General features: G+C 34.5%; 2 protein-coding genes across 2 annotated transcripts; both read right to left on the bottom strand.

Moving 5' to 3' along the window:
- Positions 1 to 12,216: 12,216 nt before the first annotated feature.
- LOC122583396 (aspartic proteinase CDR1-like) lies at positions 12,217 to 13,539 on the bottom strand. Its single transcript, XM_043755802.1, has one exon. It carries the CDS (start codon positions 13,537 to 13,539, stop codon positions 12,217 to 12,219), a length of 1,323 nt encoding a protein of 440 aa, XP_043611737.1.
- A 2,018-nt stretch (positions 13,540 to 15,557) lies between these two features.
- LOC122583394 (aspartic proteinase CDR1-like) lies at positions 15,558 to 16,862 on the bottom strand. Its single transcript, XM_043755801.1, has one exon. The coding sequence runs from the start codon at positions 16,860 to 16,862 to the stop codon at positions 15,558 to 15,560; it is 1,305 nt and encodes a 434-aa protein (XP_043611736.1).
- Positions 16,863 to 22,865: the final 6,003 nt, after the last annotated feature.

Here is a 22,865-nt window from a genome sequence, read left to right as displayed (position 1 = left end):
GCGAGATAAAAATCTATATACAACCTATATGGAGGAGTGGTAATATAGTTAATCAAATTAATTTGTTTTTATTTAAAAAAGTATATAAGAGGTATTTAATGATGCAAAATTTAAAATAGAGTTGTATTGATGATGGATATACATTTTTTACCCTCTTAAGTAATTATGTTATTAGTATGTCTTATTAATTGGTTTTTATTTAATATATTAAACTTCTAAACTAATTATTTTGTTTTCTCAAATATATTTTTGTATCAATTTACTAAAATCGATTTTTAAAAACATACCCGCGTTTTCCGCGAGATAAAACTCTAATATTATATATAACATTATCATTTTGATTAAGGGACTCTAATTAAAATCTCAATTACATTTAAAAGTTCAAGTTTTTTTCAGTTATAAATAAAGGTTTTTTTAAAATTATATTAGTGAGGATTAGACATATGCGTATATGTACTCATTATGGGAGGTGATCTGTACACCACCAGGTTTTGGCAATACACCATCAAATGCGCTTTATTGTGTTGTACTATACAATTATGCAAATTATATTTAGTGGTGTATCGTCAAAAGTTAGTGGTGTACCGATCACTTCCCAATTATTATGTATTTAATATAATACGGCATAAATATAAGTTTCGAGTTTTGATGCGACTTAATATTTTTAAATGATACATAATACTAACTTTACAAAAAAATGATACATAATGATAGGTATGTATAACTAAAAAGTAATAATTTTTTAATAATTTTTCTAAAATTATTGATATATCCTTTAGTTCATCTAGTATATATAATATGCATGAACGATAATAATATCATATAAAAAATATTTTTTTAAATCTTTACTAACTTAAGTTTTTGAAACTTTTTAAAATTTATTTGGGAAAAATAATTGCTTTTAATTAACGAAAACTGCATGTAGTAATAACATGTTCGAGATTTTTTAGTTAATTAGAAAATTATGTTATCTTCAAATTCTAATTAGTAAGATTTTTCTTTTCTTCAATAAAAAGTGCAACATCTTTATTTTGATCAAAAGATGTGAAACACGAAAACTCAAATTTGGTTTTATAAAAAGAAATAAATTACACATTTTTTCTTCAGTCCGGCCATCCCCAATTCATTATGTAAAATCGTTTTCGTGCTCATAAATGAGTTCACACTTGCCGTAATATGGACTTGATATTTGTTTTTACAAATGATGATGTGATTATCCGCGGACCACGAATTTAAGAGATTTATTGTTTTAAGTTTTAACCATGTCTGTTCTAAAGAGCTGTTTATTGATTAGACCCAATTAAACATCTCATTAAGAAACTCCTTAACACCTAAGTATCTGAAAAGATAAACTTCACTTAAATCCATCATAATTGAAAATTCAACTTAATATATTCAAATATTAAAAAAAGGGTTATAATGAAAGTTGACATATATTCTCTACGACATAGCATGCATCATTTTTTGTGTCACACACCTTTCAGGTAATATTAGTCCATGTTGTTAGAGGGACGGAGTGGGAGGTAGGGAATTTATCAACCCTACTAAATTCCATTAATAAAATCCTTACAACTCAAATTAACTTTTTAACCCTCCCAACCAATTAACCCTTCCAACCCTTTTTACGGTTGGCCGATAAATTTTCAACCCTACCAATTTTTTCACTTTCTCTTTTTAAATTAAATTAAACACTATCTTTTATTTTAACAAACTATACTACTACATTAACATAGAAATCCATAACATTAATTAAGTTAAACATATTATTTATAACAAATATATTTTAAAAAACAAACTTACTGTTAATAATTAATATGTAACTTATAAAAAGAACTAGCTAAATCTGTAAAGGCATAAGACTATAAGGTTTGTTTTGTAAATATACTAAAATAACAAAAAAAGAAAAAAAGAAAAAGAAAGCAGCTACGCCATCTTCATCATCCCATTGTATACACACAGTATATATATATTGAACAGAATAATTTTTTTAAGAAAAAAATAAAATTGGAAACCTGTACATTTGAGAGTGGGACCCTCCAAAAACGTTCATGTCCCCTTTCTCTCTCCATTTATCACCGGCGGCTATAAAGTCTGCTTCACAAACCGCCGAGCCATAGATTCAGGGGTGGCAGTGGTGTTACCACCGGTATGGAGGTGATACCGCCGACAATCACCCCCCACTCCATCCCCCCTTATACAACTTGCAATAATAGGTCTTATCATTAAAAAACTAACGGATGTTAACCTTCGTTTGAATGTTTAACGGGAATAACAATAACGGGTGCAAATCAAGTCTTTTAATACAAAGTTGGGTCTTTGTTTCTAACGGGTGTTAATGGTCATTAAATGTTATTCTAGTGTTTTACGAGAGTTAAAAAAGCTGCTGCAAACCAAGTCCATTTTTCTAATGGGCGTTGAAGTGTAGTCTTTTTTGTGAAATTAGTTGATCGCCATATTTAAAAAAAAACATTTTTGCATTATATTTTTAATTAAAGTTGTCGTTTTTTCAATTGTTTTGACTTTTTACAATTTATCGAATAAAGTGGGTATTCGCATTCATTTATCTTTTTATTTTTTACAATGATTTATATGGTACTTTCTATTTTTTATTTTTTTATTTTACATATCATTGTACAAATTTAGTGCATTTTCATTCTTTTTTTTTTTTCCGTCTTGGCACATTTTTTTATAGTTGTTACATGATTACCATTTTTTTACTTCTTCATTTATTAATAGAATTGATCATTTAAATGATTATTATATCTTATGTTTGTACACGATATTACATTTTCAGACACACGTTTAGATTAAAAAACGCAAACGAATGTATTTCCCGCTTGTATAAGGTTTCTGAAAATAACGTATGTTTGTCGAGGTAAAAGTTAAATAACATAACTACTTTATCTCCATTTTAAAATGAACATACAATAATTTAATTGTCTAGCTATGAGTCTATGACTATAACATGAGAGAACTTCTTCTTAAAAAGGAAACTTACGTCATATTGCGTCACTCTACTAAGTGGCGGTATTACATAAGGGGCAAATGTCCCTCTCAATATTAATTGTCATGTATTTTTAAAGTTTTAATTGATTTTTAAAATTTTAATATAGGTTTTTAATATTTTGAACTCTTTTATATTTATTTTTCATGGACTTTTTAATTTTAAAATTTCTAGATACCATCTCTGACTCCACTATTCAATTCGCAAAGCCTTTTAAAGCTTTGTAGTGAGACAACTTTTAAGTTCGACATCACACCCTATTGGCTATAGCCTGTGATAACTGATAAGGGAGTAAATTGGGGCATTTTGAAAGGGGAGTCGCCCCACTTTTATGACTAATCACATCCCTAACAAAGAGGATGTTAATGAAAAACGAAATCTCAAATTTGGGTTTATAAAGAGAAATCAATGATGAACTCCATCACTAATGCCGTGATATCTTTTGCTTGCTCATAAATGAACTCACACTTAGTAGAATGCATTTTTTGAATGGAAGAAAAAAAAAGACTATAATGAACGTAAAACTACATTCATTTTGCCGTTAAAAAAAAAGCATACATTTATGTATTTTCTTCTAGAGTATCCAATTAATATGATACATTTAATTTTGAAATACATATTAGGCATGCGCATAAAAATGAGAAAACTGTTATAATAAGCATCAACCAATAAGTATGAAATCAGTAATAGTTATGATGAGAGTAATTTTAAAGTTATAAATATGAAATCAGTAATATAATGAATAGTTCAGGTACCATTTCAGTAAATAACCCTAGTTTTTATTATGTTACATTGACATATATATGTAATAATATGAAGAAAATAGAGTGACAAAGAGTTGGGTGAAGAATTGCAAGTCACATTCGTACAATCATACGTAGTATCACCACACGTACTATACAATATATAATACAAAGAGTGTGTGTTTGGCAAAGATTTTTTAGGACTTTTTAAGGGATAAGGGATGAGGCTTTTAAAAATAAACTTTTATATCAAAAGTTAACCTTGTTTAGAATTATAAAGTTTGGGCTTATTATATCTAAGAAAAAGGCTTAAAGAGCTTATGAAAGAAAGCTCATGTAAAGAGAGTTTAAAAAATAGCCCGTCTTGAAGAAATTTTGATATAATGAACAAGTCGGCTGTGATTATTATTATTGTTTAATAATGTTCGATTACAAACAGAGAATAAGGATGAGATCTAAACAAAATGTTTAGAAATCATATACAGAATAATAAACTGACAAGCAGAATGATCAGTATGATCATAAACAAGAAACCCCAAAATTGATTTAGAAGAAAAAATAAACTGGAAATAATATATGTGTGTTATATCGAATCCAGAACCCTAAGCAGGGTTATATACTCCAGCTATTTCTTCTTTGCACCCTCAACAATTCTTTTCTTGTCATTTTTAGTCTTTCTTCTATAATTACAATCTGCACCCTTGAACTTTACCAGACCTTGATAAAAGCTCCCAAACCTATAATCCTGCATAATTCTTGAAAGTGTGTAAGTAGAAATACAACTAAATCAAGTTAAGATTGTTTATCATTTTTACACGTCTCTTATCTATTAAATTTACCCAAATACCTTTTATTCATCTTTCTTCTTTCACGGATGTGGTTGCAGGCTTGCAACATCTTCAATGTCCAAATACCCTTTGCAATTGAGTACAATAGTTCCATATTCGTCAATTGGTGACATTGTCATTCGAATTGATGCTCTAAAAAATGAACAGTTAATGCATGGTTTGTTGAAATAACAAATCAATTGTGTTATTTATTGTTTTCTCTGTTTACTTGCAGGCTTCAAGTAGTAGCAAGATGATGTAATGCTCTTGAACAAGTATTGAAGCTGTAAAAGAGGAGGAGGGAAGAAGATTTTTGAATTCTGGTCTAGTCTTGCATTTTGGAGTATTTGTCAAGGGCCAATATTGACAATTTTTCTGTATCTTATATATCTGGTCAATTTATGTAATTATGATAAGTAGAGGGGCTGTTATTGTAATTTGTTTTAGGGTTCGCCTATATAAGCAACCCTCTACTACTGTTCCGATCACCTCTTCACATGATTGCAGCTTGATTTAGTACCGTTAAAACCCTAACTTATTTTCGATGTAATCGTCTGTTCTTCCCTTGTTTATGGTCTGTAATCATCTTTATTCAATGTTAATCATCTCTTTCGTTAATGGCTGCCTTGAAGAGTGTCTATATTTCTATAAATTTCTACATGGTATCAGAGCCAGGTTCGTTTTTTTTTTATTTAATTCATTTTTTTATACTGATTTTTTTGATCGATATATATACATATATACACAAAATATATATATAAATTTACTCAAACCTTTTTTGATAATACATACTATTAGTTTCTTTTATCTGATAGTGTTAGGGTTCAGATCTTTGTAGATCTTGGATCTTGATACTTGTTGCTGTATTTTGTCAAAAACAGATCTAATCTTTTTAGATTTGGGTTTGTTTACTTGACATATCTCTCCTATTTTCTAGATCTATTCTTCTTGAATGGATAGTTGATATCTCAGGAGTACATTGTTGCCTTTTTTGTGATCTCTGGAATTACTGTTGGCGACCCCACTGTAAGGATTCTCTCCTACCCTTCTAGTAGCAAACCGTTTCTCACTTGGAGTGCTCTGAGTGGGAAAGGCTTGGCCTATCAGTTGGGATCTCTTGTTTGTGGATTTCTTGTCTTTCTTGGTTGCAATATGAGTATATCTGTCTATTGTGAGATTGTTATTGAATCTGCTCGTATTGTGGTTAAATGCTATGCGAGTTTTGCTTTATCTATTATTATCATTGATTATTTGACCTCTTGTTTCTTGTGGTAGAAGAGAGGAACCTTGAGTATACCTGTCAAGACACTTGAGTGTTCTTGAATCTGGCCTCTGCTCTTGCTTTCCTTTAGGTTTATTTCTGTTCTTGTTGGTTTTTTTTGTTTCTGTCTTTGCTTGTTCTTTGTGTTCTCTGTTTTGTCTGTTATTATGGAAGGGTATGTTGATGATAATCTGGTACCACCTGAAACTGATGTTGAAGGTGGAATTAATGCTTTTGGTACTCTTATTAGCAATCTTGATTTTGGTGATCCTCTGTATTTGCATGCTAGTGACACATCTGGTGCTCCTTTAATTAGCCTAAAACTTAAAGGTACTGAAAATTATAAAATATGGGCTTGTGCTATGGAACTTGCTTTGGAAACCAAAAACAAACTATGTTTTATTGATGGTTCTTTTGAAAAACCCACTGGAACACTATTCTTGCTAAACAGTGGGATAGATGTAATTCTGTTGTTCTTTCATGGATTCTTGGTTCTCTGTCTGAAGATGTCTATGGGTCAAATCTTTTCTAAAATTGTTGTTGATGTTTGGGAGGAACTAAAGGAGACTTATGATAAGGTTGATGGGTCAATTACTTTTAACTTGCATCAAAGAATCAATTCTCTAAGTCAAAATGGTAGTTCTTTGTCTGATTATTATCACAAATTGAATGCCCTGTGGAGGCAGTTTGACTCTCTTGTGAAACTTCCTTGCTGCACATGTAATGCAGCCAAGGGGTTTCAAGAGCACCACCAGTTGATAAAACTCATGCAGTTCCTTATGGGATTGGATGATGTGTATCTGCCTATAAGAAGTAATATCTTGACCAAGGATCCCCTTCCCAGTGTAGAATCTGCCTTTGCTATAATCTCTAGAGAAGAATCACACAGGGGTACACCTGTTGATTCCCATTTGAAACATCAAAACTCTGCTTTTGTGGCTAAGACTTTTGGAACTAAAAGGAAACCATTTGAAAACAAGTTTTCTGAAAACAGAACTTTTGAACCAAGAAGGGGACCTAATATGAACCTTAAATGCTCTAAATGTGAGAGATTTGGTCACACTGTTGATAGGTGCTATGAGATTGTTGGTCATCCTACTGGTTATAATAATTCATACAAGTCTTATGGTAATTTTAACAAGAAAAATTCCTATCAAAACTTTGGCAAAAATGTGTCTAACAGAACCTCAAAATACTGTTATCCCTTCTTCTCTTTGTTCCAGCTCTGGTTCTGGAAATTCTGGTACTTCTTCTATGCCATTCACTAATGATCAACTCAATGTCTTGATGAAAATGTTCAGTGAGAATTCTGTTACTAAGATCCCTCAAGCCAATATGGGAGGTACATTTTTCAATTCAAATTCTTTCTTCAACTCAAACTTTGAAAATTTTTTCTGTTCAAATCACTCAAAGACCATTGCCAAAATAATTAAGGGGTGGATTTCTGATTCTGGTGCAACTGAACATATGACTTACAATGACAAAAACATGATTAATGTAGTTGATGTCTCTAATCTTAGGTTAACTGTTGGTCACCCTAATGGGACTCAAGCCAAAGTCACTAAAATTGGAGACCTTAAACTGACCAAAAACATCACTCTTTATAATGTTCTTGTTGTACCTGAATACTGTGTCAGTCTGTTATCTGTTCACAATTTGGCTAGAAATAATAAGTACTTTATAGGGTTTGATGAGTATAATTGCTATGTTCAGGACTTGAAATCCAGAACAACTGTGGGGATTGGTAAAGAAAGTGATGGTCTGTACTTGTTTGATGATTGTGATGTTGGTAAGAACTATAGTGCCTGCTTTAATTCAGTGCTTGCTTGTAATGTGTCTAAATATACTTGGCATTGCAGACTTGGTCACCATGCTGACCAAGTTCTTCATGTTCTTAAAGATAAACTGAAATTAGACAATGTCACTCATGATTGCTTGTGTGAAATTTGCCATAAGGCAAAACAAACCAGGGAACCCTTCCCTCTAAGTGAACATAAGTCCAAGAATGTGGGTGATTTAATACATTTGGATCTCTGGGGTCCTTATAGAATTCAAAGCAGGGATGGGTACAAATATTTCTTGACTATTGTTGATGACTATTCCAGGGCTGTGTGGGTATATTTGTTAAAAGGCAAAGAAGAAACTTTTGATAATATTGTTAATTTCTCAAATCTGCTCTTAAATCAGTTTGATAAAAGGATAAGGGTTCTCAGACGTGATAATGGAAGTGAATTTGTTAATCATAAAATGAACAGATTTACAAATCAAAAGGGTATTATACATCAGACTTCTTGTGTTCACACATCACAACAAAATGGAATTGTTGAAAGGAAACATAGGCACTTGCTAAATGTTGCAAGAGCTCTTATGTTTCAAGGGGGGTTACCCTTAAATATGTGGAGTGAATGTGTTCTAACTGCTACTTATTTGATTAACAGGTTACCTAGTTCTGTTCTTTGTGGAAAGTCCCTTTTTGAGTTAATTTTTAAGTCTGCTCCTAATCTCTCCTACTTAAGAGCTTTTGGATGTTTATGCTTTGCAACTATCTTAAATAATTCTGATAAATTTAGCAGCAGGTCTGCAAAATGTGTCTTGATTGGCTATTCCAATGCCAAAAAAGTATACAAACTTTTTAGTATTGAGAATAAAACCATCCTTTATTCTAGGGATGTGAGTTTTTATAAAAATATTTTTCCTTTCAAAATAAAACATAATAATCTTCAGTCTGCTAATAATGTTGAGAATGACATTTCTCATTTGAATTTCTTTGATAAATTTTTAGAAAATAATAATCATATTCATCCAAAGCTAAGTCCCAATGATGAAAGGAGAGTTCAAAATGAGAGTGAAGGCATAGAACCTTCTCTTTCTGGCAGTCCAGTTGAGATTACCAATGAGAATGGTTCATTCTCTCACTCTGGCAGTCACTTGAGGACCACTAGTAATGAGAATATTGCAACACTTCTTGATGATACCCACATTTCTGAGGGCAATTCTGATATCCCCCCTACTTCTGACTCACAAAATGTTGCCAATCTTAGAAGGTCAAACAGATCTATCAGACCTCCTAAGAACCTTGATGATTATGTGTTAGGGACCAAAACCAAACATAGTATTTCTAAACATGTTAATTATTCCAATTTGAATTCTGAGTATATGTGTTTTGTGTCTAATCTAAACAAGCATCCCGAACCTACCACTTTTCAAGAAGCATCCAAAAATCCTCTTTGGATTGATGCTATGAATGCTGAAATGGAAGCATTGCATAAAAATGGGACTTGGTACCTTACTGATCTCCCCCCCCCCCCCCCCCCCCCCCCCAATAAAAAGCCCATTAATTGTAAATGGGTTTACAAGATAAAATACAAATCCAATGGGGATGTTGATAGGTATAAGGCAAGATTAGTTGCCAAGGGTTGTAATCAAAGAGTGGGACTTGATTTTGATGAAACCTTTTCCCCTGTTGTCAAAATGGTTACCATTAGATGTATGCTCACTATTGCTACAAAAAAGTGTTGGCCAATATTTCAATTAGATGTTAATAATGCCTTTCTTTATGGTGAAATTGATGAAGATGTCTATATGTTGCCTCCTCCTGGTTACTATTCTAATGATAACACTAAGGTTTGCAAGCTTGTCAAGTCCCTTTATGGACTGAAGCAAGCTCCCAGAAAATGGAATGAAAATCTTACTTCTGCTCTTCTTTCCTTTGGATTTTCTCAAAGCAGAAGTGATTATTCTTTGTATACTAAAAATATAAATGGATCTTTTGTTGCTTTGCTTGTGTATGTTGATGACATTATAATAACTGGGAATTGTGTTAATGAAATCAATAAATGTAAGGACTTCTTGAGCAAACCGTTTTCTATTAAAGACTTGGGTAAGCTAAGGTACTTCCTTGGTATTGAGGTTGTTGATACTAAAGAAGGTATTTGCATGACACAAAGGAAATATTGTCTTGACATTATTTCTGAATATGGGTTGTTAGGTTGCAAACCAACTCAGACACCTATTGAACCTAACCTGACTTTTGGTTGTGATGATTCTGATGATACTCCCTTGGATGATATTACTGAATACCAAAAACTAGTTGGTAAGCTTATATATCTTACTCTCACTAGACCTGACATTTGTTTTTCTGTTCACATTTTGAGTCAATTCATGCATAAGCCATATCACTCTCACTTCAAACTTGCCATGAGAGTGCTAAGATATCTCAAGAACTCTCCAGGTAAGGGAATCAACTTGAAAGGTAATTCTGACTTCTCCCTTAAAGCTTATTCTGATTCTGATTGGGCCAAGAAGGTGAATGCCAGGAAAAGTATCACTGAAAAAGTATCACTGGATACATCCTTTTTCTTGGTGGCTCACCTATATCTTGGAAAAGCAAAAAGCAATGGTTTACCCTCTAATATGTACATCAGTTAATGCATCGAATTGATATATTGAGCCAAATATATGCCTTTTTTCAATTATGATTTTTTTCTACAAAACTTACATATTATTTTTTTTTTTCCGAATTCTTTCTTAAAAGATAACTTTAATTACATATATAGTTTTGTTTTGTGTTCATCTTTATCTTTTATTGGGAAAAATAAACAAACATCATTAGACCACTTAAAAGAAAAATTAGAATAACGACTTAAATTATGTTAGGGATAATTTGCGTATGATAAATTTGCTTAAAAATTTCTTTCGTTTTTTCCCTACTGAATATAGTGACTATGGAAATTAATTTTATGTCTATTAATGTAATTATATAAGAGTATTTTTCAGCTACATCTTATGTAGCTCGTTTGTCAAACATATCTATGTAACTACAACTCCAACCCTTAGTTCCAGCCAATGTTTTAAATATCGGTATATATCGGCCGGTATTACCGGTATTTAAGAGTACTCCGGTATTTTAATCCCGGTATTTTTTCAGTATTTTCACTATTTCATACCGGCCGGTATTTCCGGTATTATCGTTCCGGTATTTCTGGTATTTTCATTTTTTTTTTTTTGAAATTCTTTTAAATATTTTTTTATGATACTTTAATGTTAGTTTTTGTTATTTGTGTAATTTAAACCTTATATTCTGTTATGAAATACCTATTTGTTGTTATTTTTGAGTGAATTATAATTGTTTTTTGACTATTTTTGTTAATATGTAACAAATTTTGTAGAATATTAATAAACTAAACTAAAATAGTCGTACCGGCCGGTATTTTCGGTAATTTCGATAATACCGGTAATACCGGAAATTTTTTTCACACCGGTATGATTAAAATACCAGTTTTTAAAACATTGGTTCCAGCCCCAACTCCTAGCTTTAGCTATTTTTGCCAAATATGCCTTATTTATAATCAAAGTGAGTGAATACATGAATTGGGAGAAATTTTAGGGATTCCCTATATACTTTTTAGAGTTAAGTGTAAGAACGGTCCCTGTGATTTGTCACTTTTTGGAACGGTAGTCCCTCATTTTTTGCCAAATATACTTTTAAAGAAATTTTAGGGATTTCCTATATACTTTTTAGGAACTACCTTTGCAAAATTTGAGAAACCACAACGACCATTATTGCATTTAACTCTACTTTTTAATATATATTTGGTTGTTCATAATTAAAAACTTTATTTATATCTTTGAGATTGCATACAGTGTATCATTGAGTATCAATAACGTACCAAAAATATTTACCATTAAATTAAAACAGGATTGATATTTTTTTTTAATCAACATGTGAAGCTTTATTTAAGCGACCCGTGTTTTTTTAAATCTATCCTTAAAATTCTATCTATTAAATAACATAAATTATTATACTTTTAATTAATATATGATATGGTGAAGAACTTTCAAGAAGTTTTTCTTACAGAGAGGGAGAATCCTGAGCAAACTCTTGAGTGATTTATATGGTGGTGAGCTAGCAGACAAGAAACTCGATCTGTCTTATAAGAATAGGCCTTATGAATTACATTTTGGTATTTCTTAACTAGACACTAGTTATAATGCATTTAATGAAGTTCATATTTCCTAAATTATTAAAATATACACTTAATGTTAATTAATTCAATTCGATAATTACCATTTTTGTATGCCTCTTTTTGGATTGAGATCCTCAAAGGTTGGAAGTAACTTCATAGGTAAAGTTGAGGGATTGTTGACCTTTAGATTAAATCCAAAGGTTAAGATTTAAAAGTAACCTTTAAATCTTAACCTTTGAGTTATTAAGTTATATGAATTTTATTTTATAGCTAACATAATACTGTAATTACTTTTGTGGCATAATTTCATAACACTGGCTAATAAATCAACTAACAAAATGGACCCTTTAATTTCAATTTCCACACAATAACAAAAAGTATAAGGATGATTAAACACATGATTAAACACATAGCATTAAAACTTTTCACAATCAGTAGGCTTAAAGGACACCATTTTGTTTTGTAGATCGTAACCTACAAAAAAATTCATTTGAGCCAAATTCCCATATATCGCCAGATCTGTAGTTGGCCCAAATGCTAAGCATATAATATGCTTACTAACAGTCACAAATATATTGTCCTTCCCCAACTCAACATCCGCCCCATCAAAGTGCATAGTGACTTTAGGCACATTAGTCACTTTTGTAGCACGATAACACAAGTTCAAAGACTTTTGAGGGTCCTTCATCGTTCTCAAATTAACAGCGTTCTTCACGGCTGCCTTGACTTCATGGTAAATGTTACGAGGCAACATTGTTAACGTTGTTCCTGAATCAACGATCATGTTTCCTTTTGGCAACGAAGTTTGGGAACTTGAGTTGTCGCGAATATCAAACCGCTCATCATTGACACTAACCCCTTCTAACGTGACATAATAATACGTTTTTGGGAGTTTTGGGACAAGTGGAGTGGAAACAAAACCGGGGCCAATATCAATATTACCAAATATCATTTTACTAGATTTTTCGGTCGAGTCATCTGGTTTTGGGAATGGAATGAGACAATATGAAAATTTATCGGGTACAAAAGTATTTATTTGTGACACTAGAGAGTAGTCGCCACCACCAAGGCCAATTATCCCACCCCATGTTTCTCTAAAAATACCCCCATTACTAAACCCGCAACCAAAAATCATATTTGGGAGGACTTGGTCCCCTAACGTCACTGTCTCTCTGGAGACAGTGCCATTGCTGAAAGATCCATCAGCGTAGCTTTCAAAAAACTGACAAGATTTCGTTAAAGAGCAACTTGTTTCGGGCAAGGATAGCTCCATGCACGCTTTTGATTTGCAATCAATGGGTCGATAAGTTGATGATGTTTTCGGGTTAAAAAGTTTGGCTTTGTGCTTGTAGCATTTAATACAAGGTTCACATTGTATCCACGACAAATCACTACCAGTATCGGCGATTGCCAAGACTTGATGTGGTGGATTTCCATAGGAAATGTTTAAGAGATATTCCCCGTGGTCAGGGATTATCTCGGTCTGGTACTTTGGTCGTTTTAGACCACGGTTTTCATTCACGCGTTTAGCGTTAATGAAAGAGCGTTGCAAAGCATGGCCAATGCGTTTGGAATAAGGCATAGAAGGATCATAAAAAGGAGATTTCACGGAATCACGGTGGATCAAATCGATGCTAAAATAACCATAAGAAGCGTCTCTGATGGCTGTTGCTGGAGAGCAACAGGCAGTATATAAAATGGCAAGAGTTATGACTTGTACAAGTGAGTACAAAACCATTGTGTAATTTCCGAATGACAACTATATGTTTGAATTGTGGGATTGCAAGCCATTTTATATAGAAATTAAATTAACTATGGACAATCAATTAATTGTATGATTTGACCTTGATTTTTACCTTTTCACAAATTTATACATAAGCTTTTAATTTTTGAATCAATTAAGATCACACTAACTAATTCGTCTATATATGCACGTATCATCATCATACTTGAAAAATTATACTCGTATCTATTCTTTAAATGCGAAATTTAATGAAAATAACGTAATATAAAGGAAAATAGTTAATTTTTAAAGAAAGGTGTGTTTCGATGAGCGTCATTCTACCTCATCATATAATGGTAAGTGTCACTCGAAGTAGACTAAAACCTCTTAATCAAGCCTACATTATCGCAAAGTGACATTTATAAGGAAAAACCTTATAAGCATGCATGTTAATTACCCCTAATGGTCGAATCTATAACCGATAGAAAAAACCTCAAGTAATTAAGTGGTTTTTTTTTTTTAATAGTAAAAAAAATTAGAAGGCAAGTGTCGAATAGTACGCCCATGATCTCCAACTAATGCCGATGTCCGATTCAGATAGGAAAATAATTCACACTGATATTAATGGACCCGTTACATATCAAGGAAAAATAGCAAGAGATACTAGAATATTATCGGTATAAAACACAACAGTCATAATGATTGATGCAAAGAAGTTAATTTCAATCTCAAGGATGTGGTCATACACTCATACCTCGGAAAACCTTATATGTGTCAATCTAAAATACTGGTAATTGAAAGCCTATTCCATTAGTAAACGCACAAGTACAAAACTTCTCTTAAAATTTTTCGTATTTGGTCAAAATGTCTTTTGTTCATAACGAAATCAAAAAGCTTAGGAAACAAGTTAAACAACAACATACAATAAAAATATCGAGTGTTTAACTCCGGGCAACACACACCACTAGTTTTATTTAGTGAAGTCATACATTAGAAAAAACTTGCGATTATTTGAAGTGTCTCGTTGAATAATTCTAGACGTCTTGACGGAGTAAGTATTTTATTAATAATATATTAATTGCCAGTTCAAAAAATAAATAAATTGTCGACGCTTTGCCGGACTAATATATTATATATGCATTACAAAGAGACACTTTCTGTATTATCCAAAGTAATGAGTTCGATCTTTAAAGTTGACAAGCCTTAGAGTTTTTACCTCCAAATATTTATAACGGCTTATGGTCATCGTTTAAGATACGTGTAAAGTTTCATCCTTATATAGAAATTTTCTTGATGTCAGCACGAAAGGATTAATTAGAATAAAGGCAGTGTGGGTAGGTAACTCCAACCCAATTTAATACAATGTAATTTGTTTTATTTTAAAGATATATTTATAATTTTGCTCCTATAAATAATAAAAAAAAAAAACTAAATATAAATTGTAAGATTAATATTTTTAAATTTGTCTTTTCATCTGGTGTAATAATGTTTGGATAAAAAAAAAATTATGCATCAGAAGCACCTAAATCTATAGTTGATATTTTAATATTTTTATTTATATTTGTTATATTTCATATGAATAGATTTGAAGTTTCATAAGCATCAAACGAAACATCGAAACGCAGACACATTATTCTGAAATTAGCCTCTTTTGTGTCATATAAACTTTACAGTTTTTAAATCATAATTTTAAACCTATTAATTAACTAAATTGACTTTAATACTTAGATCATTAAAATTACCAACTATATATAACTAAATTTAACTAAATTGACTTTAATTCTTAAATCATAAGAATTACCAACTATTTATAGTATGATTTTGTAAGACTATTATTGTGAACCTAACCCCACAAATCACGGACATAATTTATATCTCCATTACATCTACTACAAAAAATGAATTATGCAACGCAGGAATTCAAATACTAGGAAATTAATAAAAACAAAAATGCATTGTATTTCATTTCATTTTCCACAATAGTAAAATAATAAAGGATGAAATCATGTAGTAACTATAACACATTAATTCCATCACAACTTCTCACAATCAGTCTGCTTAAACGACATCGTATTCTTTTCTAAATCGTAACCTACCATAAAATTCTGCTGAGCCAAATTTCCATAAACCGCAAGGTCATCGGTCGGTGCCATTGCCAAGCACATAATATGTTTACTAACAGTTACAAATATATTTTGTCTTGTAAACTCGACATCCGCCCCGTCAAAGTGCATTACGACTTTAGGAATCTTAGTGACTTTTGTAGCACGATAACACAACTTCAAAACCTTTTGCGGGTCCTTCATCGTTCTTAAATTAACGGCGTTCCTAATCGCGGCCTCAACTTCATTGTACACTTTCGTTGGTAACATAGTTAACGTTGTCCCTGAATCGACGATCATGTTTCCTATTGGCGACGGATTTGATTCGTTGCCAACGTTAAATCGCTGACCATTGACACTAACCCCTTCAAATGTGACACGGTAATATGTTTTGGGGGTTAGTAACACAAGTGGAGTGGAAACAAAACTTGGACCAAACTCTTGGATACCGAATGTCAATTTACTCGATTTTTCAGACAAATCATCTGGTTCAGGGAACGGAATTAGACAATATGAGAATTTACCGGGCACGAGAGCCATGAGTTGTGACACTAAAGAGGCGTCGCCACCACCAAGACCGACAACTCCACCCCACGTATCTCTAAAACTACCATCATTATGAAAACCACAACCAAAAATAATATTTGGGACGACTTTGTCACCTATTGTGACACTTTCACTAGCGACAATTCCGTCACTAACAGTCCCGTCAGAATAACTTGTAGAATACCTACATTCTTTTGTTCTAGAACAACGTTTTTCAAGTTGAGATACAACCAAACAAATCTTAGATTCACAAGGAATGGACTTATAAGTTGATGAATTTTTCGGGTTAAAAAGTTTGGCTTTTTGTTGGTAACATTTGATACAAGGTTCACATTGTATCCACGTTAAGTCGCTACCACTATCAGCAATAGCCATGACTTCGTGTGGCGGATTTCCAATGGAAATGTTCATTAGAAATTCCCCGTGGGCAGGGATTATGTCGGTTTGAAAATTATTTGGACCGGGATTTGCATTCATCGCACGTTTGGAGTTGATAAAAGAGCGTTGCAAAGTGTTGCCAATACGTTGCGAATAGGTCATGGAACGGTCGAAAAAAGGAGATTTTATCGAGTCGCGATGGATGAGATTGATGCTAAATGTTCCATCGGAGGTGACAATGGATGATGTTGTTAGAGAACAAATGTATAAAATGACAAGTGTTATTGCAAAAAGAGTCGAGGAAAAGGCCATTTTTGTTTTTGTCTTTTGAATGATGGTTTGTGTTTGAATTGAGGGACTGTATACAGTTTATATAGGGATTAAGATATGAAGATTGACATCCAATTAATTAATAATATGATTTGACTTTGATTTTTTTTTCCTTTTTTACAAAGTACATAATATACTTTGATCACACTAATTGATGTTGCGATATTAATATGCCCGAAATAAAGAAATTCGTTTTGGAACAATGCATTTTAAACTGTAATTACGGGATAGAAACGAATTTCTTAATTTTGGAATATAGACTTAATTTTGAATTTTACCTTTTTAACAAATGATATGATCACATTATTTATGCTATTAAGGATTAAAAGCAATCACATTGATGTTTTTGCATTTAAATTTTTTGATTTAGTAGAATTCTAATTCAGAAATAACATAGTTTTCCTTCTATAATTTAATTAATGGAGTATAATACGCTGCTTATTTTTTTTTTTGGAAAAAAAGCTTTCATTCAAAACAACAAGGAGGAGGCCCCAAAAAACGGACCACTCCCACCAACAATTACATCATATACAGAGGGTATTTGACCCAGTCATTTCAAACAATCCTAGAAAACTTGGATCTATACTTTAACCAAATAAAAGACATAGACTTGACCAAGGAAACCACCTCCATAACTTTCGGATCACCATTCTGAAAAACCACCTTATTGCGTTCTTTCCAAAGAGCCCATAAAGTAACAAGAAAAATCCCACGAACAATTTTCTTTCCTTTATACGAACCATTAGGCAGATTCGGCCACTGGATAATATCTTCAAGACCCGCAAAAGAATTGACGCTAAGCTTGCACCAATTCCAAACGCTAGACCACACCCCGAAAGAGAAGCCACACTCGAAAAAAACGTGACTAATACCTTCGTCTACCAGGTTGCACATCGGACAAAGCGAACAAGGCAAAACGACATTTCTTTTAATCAACTCAAGGCGCGTAGGAACTCTACCTTTATCGATTCTCCAGACCAACGTATTGACCTTGATGGGCACCCACTTAACCCATTGAAACCTGTTAATAGAGCCTGCATAAATCTGCCATAAATCGGCTTTGACCACAGCCACAGAAAAGGCGACTGTCGGATTATTATTCCATATCCAGGTATCTTTGTACTGCTTAAGTCTGATCTGGGTCAGCATAAACAACAAGTCTTGAGTCTCAGAGATACCTTCGACTGTATTAGCCCCCGCCGCCCAATTATTCACGACTTTGACCTGCGTGCCTTCAGTAACCAGCCGACTATTCACAGAGCAATGTTTATCTCTTTCTAAAGCGAACAGAGCAGGCCATCTGTATTGAAGACTAATGTCTCCATACCACACATCCTTCCAAAGGCTGATGCTCTTACCATTCCCAAGCCGACAAGAAAAAAGCTCATGGATGTGCCTACCATTAATCCAAATCTTCTCTAAAACATTAACAATCGCCTTCCAAGTCCCTGGTAACGCTCTTTTCACTGGCAAGAAAGTCCAATTACTTCGACCACCATGGATACCAATAACCACCTTTCTCCACAGGCCATCGTGAATCGTTTTAAACCTCCAAGCCCACTTTACGAGCAACGCCAAATTCATATCAGACAGTTTTGTTATACCCAGACCACCATACTTCTTTGGTCTCATCACCACGTCCCAAGCGACCCAATGGATGCCTTTACCCTCTTTGTTTCCAAACCATAAGAATCTTCTCATCAAACCCTCTATGTTATCAGTAACTTCCTTAGGAGCCTTGAATAACGAAAGATAATAAACCGGGAGACTTGCCAAAACCGATTTTATCAACGTTAATCGCCCTCCCATAGATAACATCCTAGCCTTCCAAGATTGGAGTCTCCCACGCACCGACTCTATAACCGAATCCCAATGAGACGAACGATTCATATTCGCTCCAATCTTGACTCCAAGATATTTAAACGGGAACTCACCAACTTTACACCCCAATATCTCGGCCATAGCATCGACATCAGAAGCATACACACCCAAACCAAAAATGTGAGACTTATGGACATTAATTCGCAGGCCAGAAACCATATGGAAAATACGAAGCAGGCGATTAGTATTCATAATGTTAGTAATAGACCAAGAGCCCATTAATAATGCGTCATCCGCATACAACATGTGTGTAATTTTCGGCCCTCCCTTGGTCACTACAATGCCTTCAATATCCCCCAACGAAAAAGCCCGATCCATTAACTTCGCCAAACCCTCCATAACGATAAGAAAAAGAAACGGGGATAAAGGATCGCCTTGTCTAAGCCCTTTTTGACAATCAAACTCAAACGTAGGCGACCCATTTACCAACACCGCCGACCGGGCCGACTGAACAATACCTCTGATCCATAAACACCATCTATCGGGGAAGCCCATTTGATCTAAGATATCCATAAGAAAACCCCAATTTACGATGCCGTACGCCTTTTCAAAATCAATCTTCAACAAATACGCCTTCTTACTATACTTCTTGAGCCAACCAATAAGTTCATTTAGGACAAGGGGCCCGTCCAAGATGAACCGATCTTTAAGAAAAGCGGATTGCGAATCAGAGATAACGTCCCCAATAACCTTTTTAATTCTAGCCGCTACCACTTTCGAAATCACTTTACTGATATCCCCACAAGGTTTATAGGCCGATAATCTTTCAAGCCCAATGGAGTATTATTTTTTGCGATCAGTGTGATGTATGATAAGCTGCACTCTTTATTGATTATACCGGCTTCATAAAACTCTTCAAATAACCTCAAAACATCATCTTCCAGCAGCGCCCAGAAGTGTTTGATAAAGAAAAAATTAAACCCGTCTGGACCAGGGGCCTTCTCAGACCCACAATCAGCTATAGCTTCTTTTATTTCTTCCCTAGAAAAAGGGAGCAATCAACTCATCTTTCTTCTCTGCTGGAACCTGTTTAAAATCATCACACAAAAACAATGGTCTTCTAGGGTTAGTATCGCTAAAGAGCGCTCTAAAGAACCGAAGGACTTCCCGTTTGACTAACGGTGGTTTGGAGATCCAGTCCCCGTTAACCAGAACACCTGGGATGTTATTTGCCGCTTTCCTGCCATTAATACAATGATGAAAATATGCTGAATTTTCATCTCCCACAGACGCCCAAGTCTCCCTAGATTTCTACTTCAAATCCTTATTCTTCAAAAACAATAGTCTGTCCACCTCTTTCTTACTTTCCTCCCAAACCCACAACTCTTCCTCCTCTAATTCACGGTTCTCCATATCTAACTCTAAACATCTAATGTCGTTCTTGAGGTTCTCCAGTTCTGCCTCTTCTTTAGCTTTAACTGAAATCCACCAATTTTTAAGCGCCACCTTAACCGCCAACAACTTTTTAGAAATAACCATATCTGCCGTGCCCTCAAAATGGACATTCGACCAGGCCTCCTTAACAATATCTTCGCACCAATCTCGATCAAGCCACGAATTAAACCACTTGAACGGTTTAGCACCAAAATTAGTATCACCAATTGTTAACAATATGGGACTATGATCAGACAATTCCCTTGGTAACGCTCTAAGGCAGGCCCCATTCCACCTATTAAAAAAGTTCTGACAAACCAACATTCTATCGATTTTACTCATTTTTGCGGACTTCCCCGTACCTGTCAAAAAAGTGAATCTACTACTTTGCATTTTAAATTCTTGTAAGCAAGCTTCATCAATGAAATAATTGAAATCCTGGGCCGCGCTACTATTGAATTTAGAATTTTTTCTCTCACAATCCCATCTAACCGAGTTGAAGTCCCCTATAAAAATCCACATCCCATCCATACCTTGCATCAACGCCAAAAGACGCTCCCACAAAGTTCTTTTTTCCCCCACTCTCTGCGGGGCGTAAACATTAACCACATGAACCAAAGAGCCGTCTTCAACAAGGTTCCCAGTAGTCATAATAAAGTTTTGTTCCTAGATGGTTTTAATTTTTTTGAACCTCCTCGGATTCCAAATACTAATCAACCCTCCTGATCTACCCCTAACCCCCACAGCATCATATTCGTAATTCCCATTACCCCAAACCATAGACAAATCAAAACTAGCGATATCGACTACCAAGGATTCTTGGAGACCCAAAAAGTCAACTTTAAACTTAGATACCAAACCTTTGATCCAAGAGGCTTTACCCGTCGCCCCTACCCCCATGATATTCGAAGACAAGAAATTCATTTCTTACCTGATTGAAACCCTTCATCTTCAATGGTTTTAGAAACCAAATTTTCGAATTTCTGCAGGTCAACTCCAAGCCGGTTCCCAAATTCAATGGTTATATCTTTTTCCTTATCCCTAAGCTCCTCAGCAGACGGAATGTCATCAACCAAATCGACTTGTTCTTGAACAGGTTCTTCAGTCGCCTCCTCAGTATCATCGAATAGAGCCTGAAAAGAATTAGAAGTCTTAACCGGATCATGGCCCCTAGTCTTAACCACATTGCAATCAAGGCCCAGTATAATTGGGTTTAAATTAAAAGGATCATCAGGAGACAGATCACAGTTCTTGGGCCCCTTAGTGGGCCGGTCGTTACTGCTGCTATAGTTTCCCCCAGAATTTAAGCCCACTTCTAATTCCTTGTTAATAAACTTCTTTCTCTTAAGAATTTTAACCGAATTTCCAGGGTCAACATAATAATCGTTCAAATTATGTCCCACTAAATCCGGCTCCTCAGTAATAGGAGAGTTACAATTTTCATTAATGCCTTCCATAATTACTTCCCTTTCCAAAATAGGAGACTTCTCCGGAACGGTCACCGGCTCCGCCACCGGAACACCTTCTTCCTCCATCTCCGTAGTATTACGTCCCGGAGAACTAGACACATCATCAACTAAATCCATAATCCACTTCTTATCGTCTTCCTCCACCCATATTTTATACGTTTTCCCTCGCCACTTCAGAAAAATAACTTCTTTCACCCGAGCACCGTGACTAACGACAACACCAATGTACTGAAACGAAGAGTCCAACTCCAGCCAATCCAACACTGGTTTCTTAACCACCGAACCAAAGAAACTCCCAATATTGTCAAGAACTTTCTCATCTAACAAACCCAACGGAATACCCATCACTTTCAGCCATGCAACACGTTCAAAAGGTAGCTCCTGGCCTTCCCAAACCGCCCCCGTACTGAAAACTTCAGGCCTTCCAACTATCTCATCCAACGCCATTGTAGCATGTTCCTTGGTTCGAAATACAATCAAGACCACCAATCAACCCATACACCGAACTACCCCTTCCCCCAATCTCATCTCCTTAAGGATCGAGTAGATACTCTTGAGAACGTCCAGAGAGGTTAGTTTCACAACTAGCGATCTCCCTTTCAGGTTCTCAAAAGCACTAACCGAGTCATCGATCTTAATAGTTTTCCCGACGGCTTCCCCTGAGAAGGCTTCCTTAAAAGACATGGTATTGGATACAAAAGCTTTCTTAGGCCCATGCTCCCTGGAATTTGCATCTGTCGAGAACTGTCCACCCTTTTTCGGTGGAACAAACGATCTCCGTTCATTCACTTCCCCTTCCTCCAACACAAAACGAGCCACATTCGCCTTCAGTTTGTACGTATTCTCCCAGTCGGATGGCTGAAAGCACCTTCACCATCTCGCCACGATCCTTAACATCCAGCAAAGAAACGAAGGCAAACCTTCTACCTTCCTTATCTCTTTTCCTAGCGACGTAAATATCGAAGATGGACCCAAAATTCCTAACCTCTCTTGCCAAATCCGCCCCACTACATTTGTCAGGAAGATTTGTTACGTAAAACTTTGTTAATCTTGCCGTGATCTCCACCAGAATGGGTTTCCGGCGAGAGCCCATGTTTTACATTTTTCTTTGTCAACAAAAAAAAATGGAGTATAATACGCTTGTTTCTTAGAATATCGATAATTATCTTTCTTTCTTTAGGACAGTAAATTAATATTTCCGGTTGTATTGTGAAAATAAAATAGTATTATGGTAATAGGAAACCAATATGAAAACTAAATT

Source organism: Erigeron canadensis, chromosome 9 (assembly GCF_010389155.1).
Source record: "Erigeron canadensis isolate Cc75 chromosome 9, C_canadensis_v1, whole genome shotgun sequence".
Classification (NCBI taxonomy): domain Eukaryota; kingdom Viridiplantae; phylum Streptophyta; class Magnoliopsida; order Asterales; family Asteraceae; genus Erigeron; species Erigeron canadensis.
The sequence above is the reverse complement of the archived record's forward strand: the minus strand, read 5'-3'. Positions and strand labels throughout refer to the sequence as shown.

Bases quoted from the DNA above. Each gene is read 5' to 3' on its own strand.
- LOC122583396 (XM_043755802.1), bottom strand. From the start codon at position 13,539: ATGGTTTTGTACTCACTTGTACAAGTCATAACTCTTGCCATTTTATAT.
- LOC122583394 (XM_043755801.1), bottom strand. From the start codon at position 16,862: ATGGCCTTTTCCTCGACTCTTTTTGCAATAACACTTGTCATTTTATAC.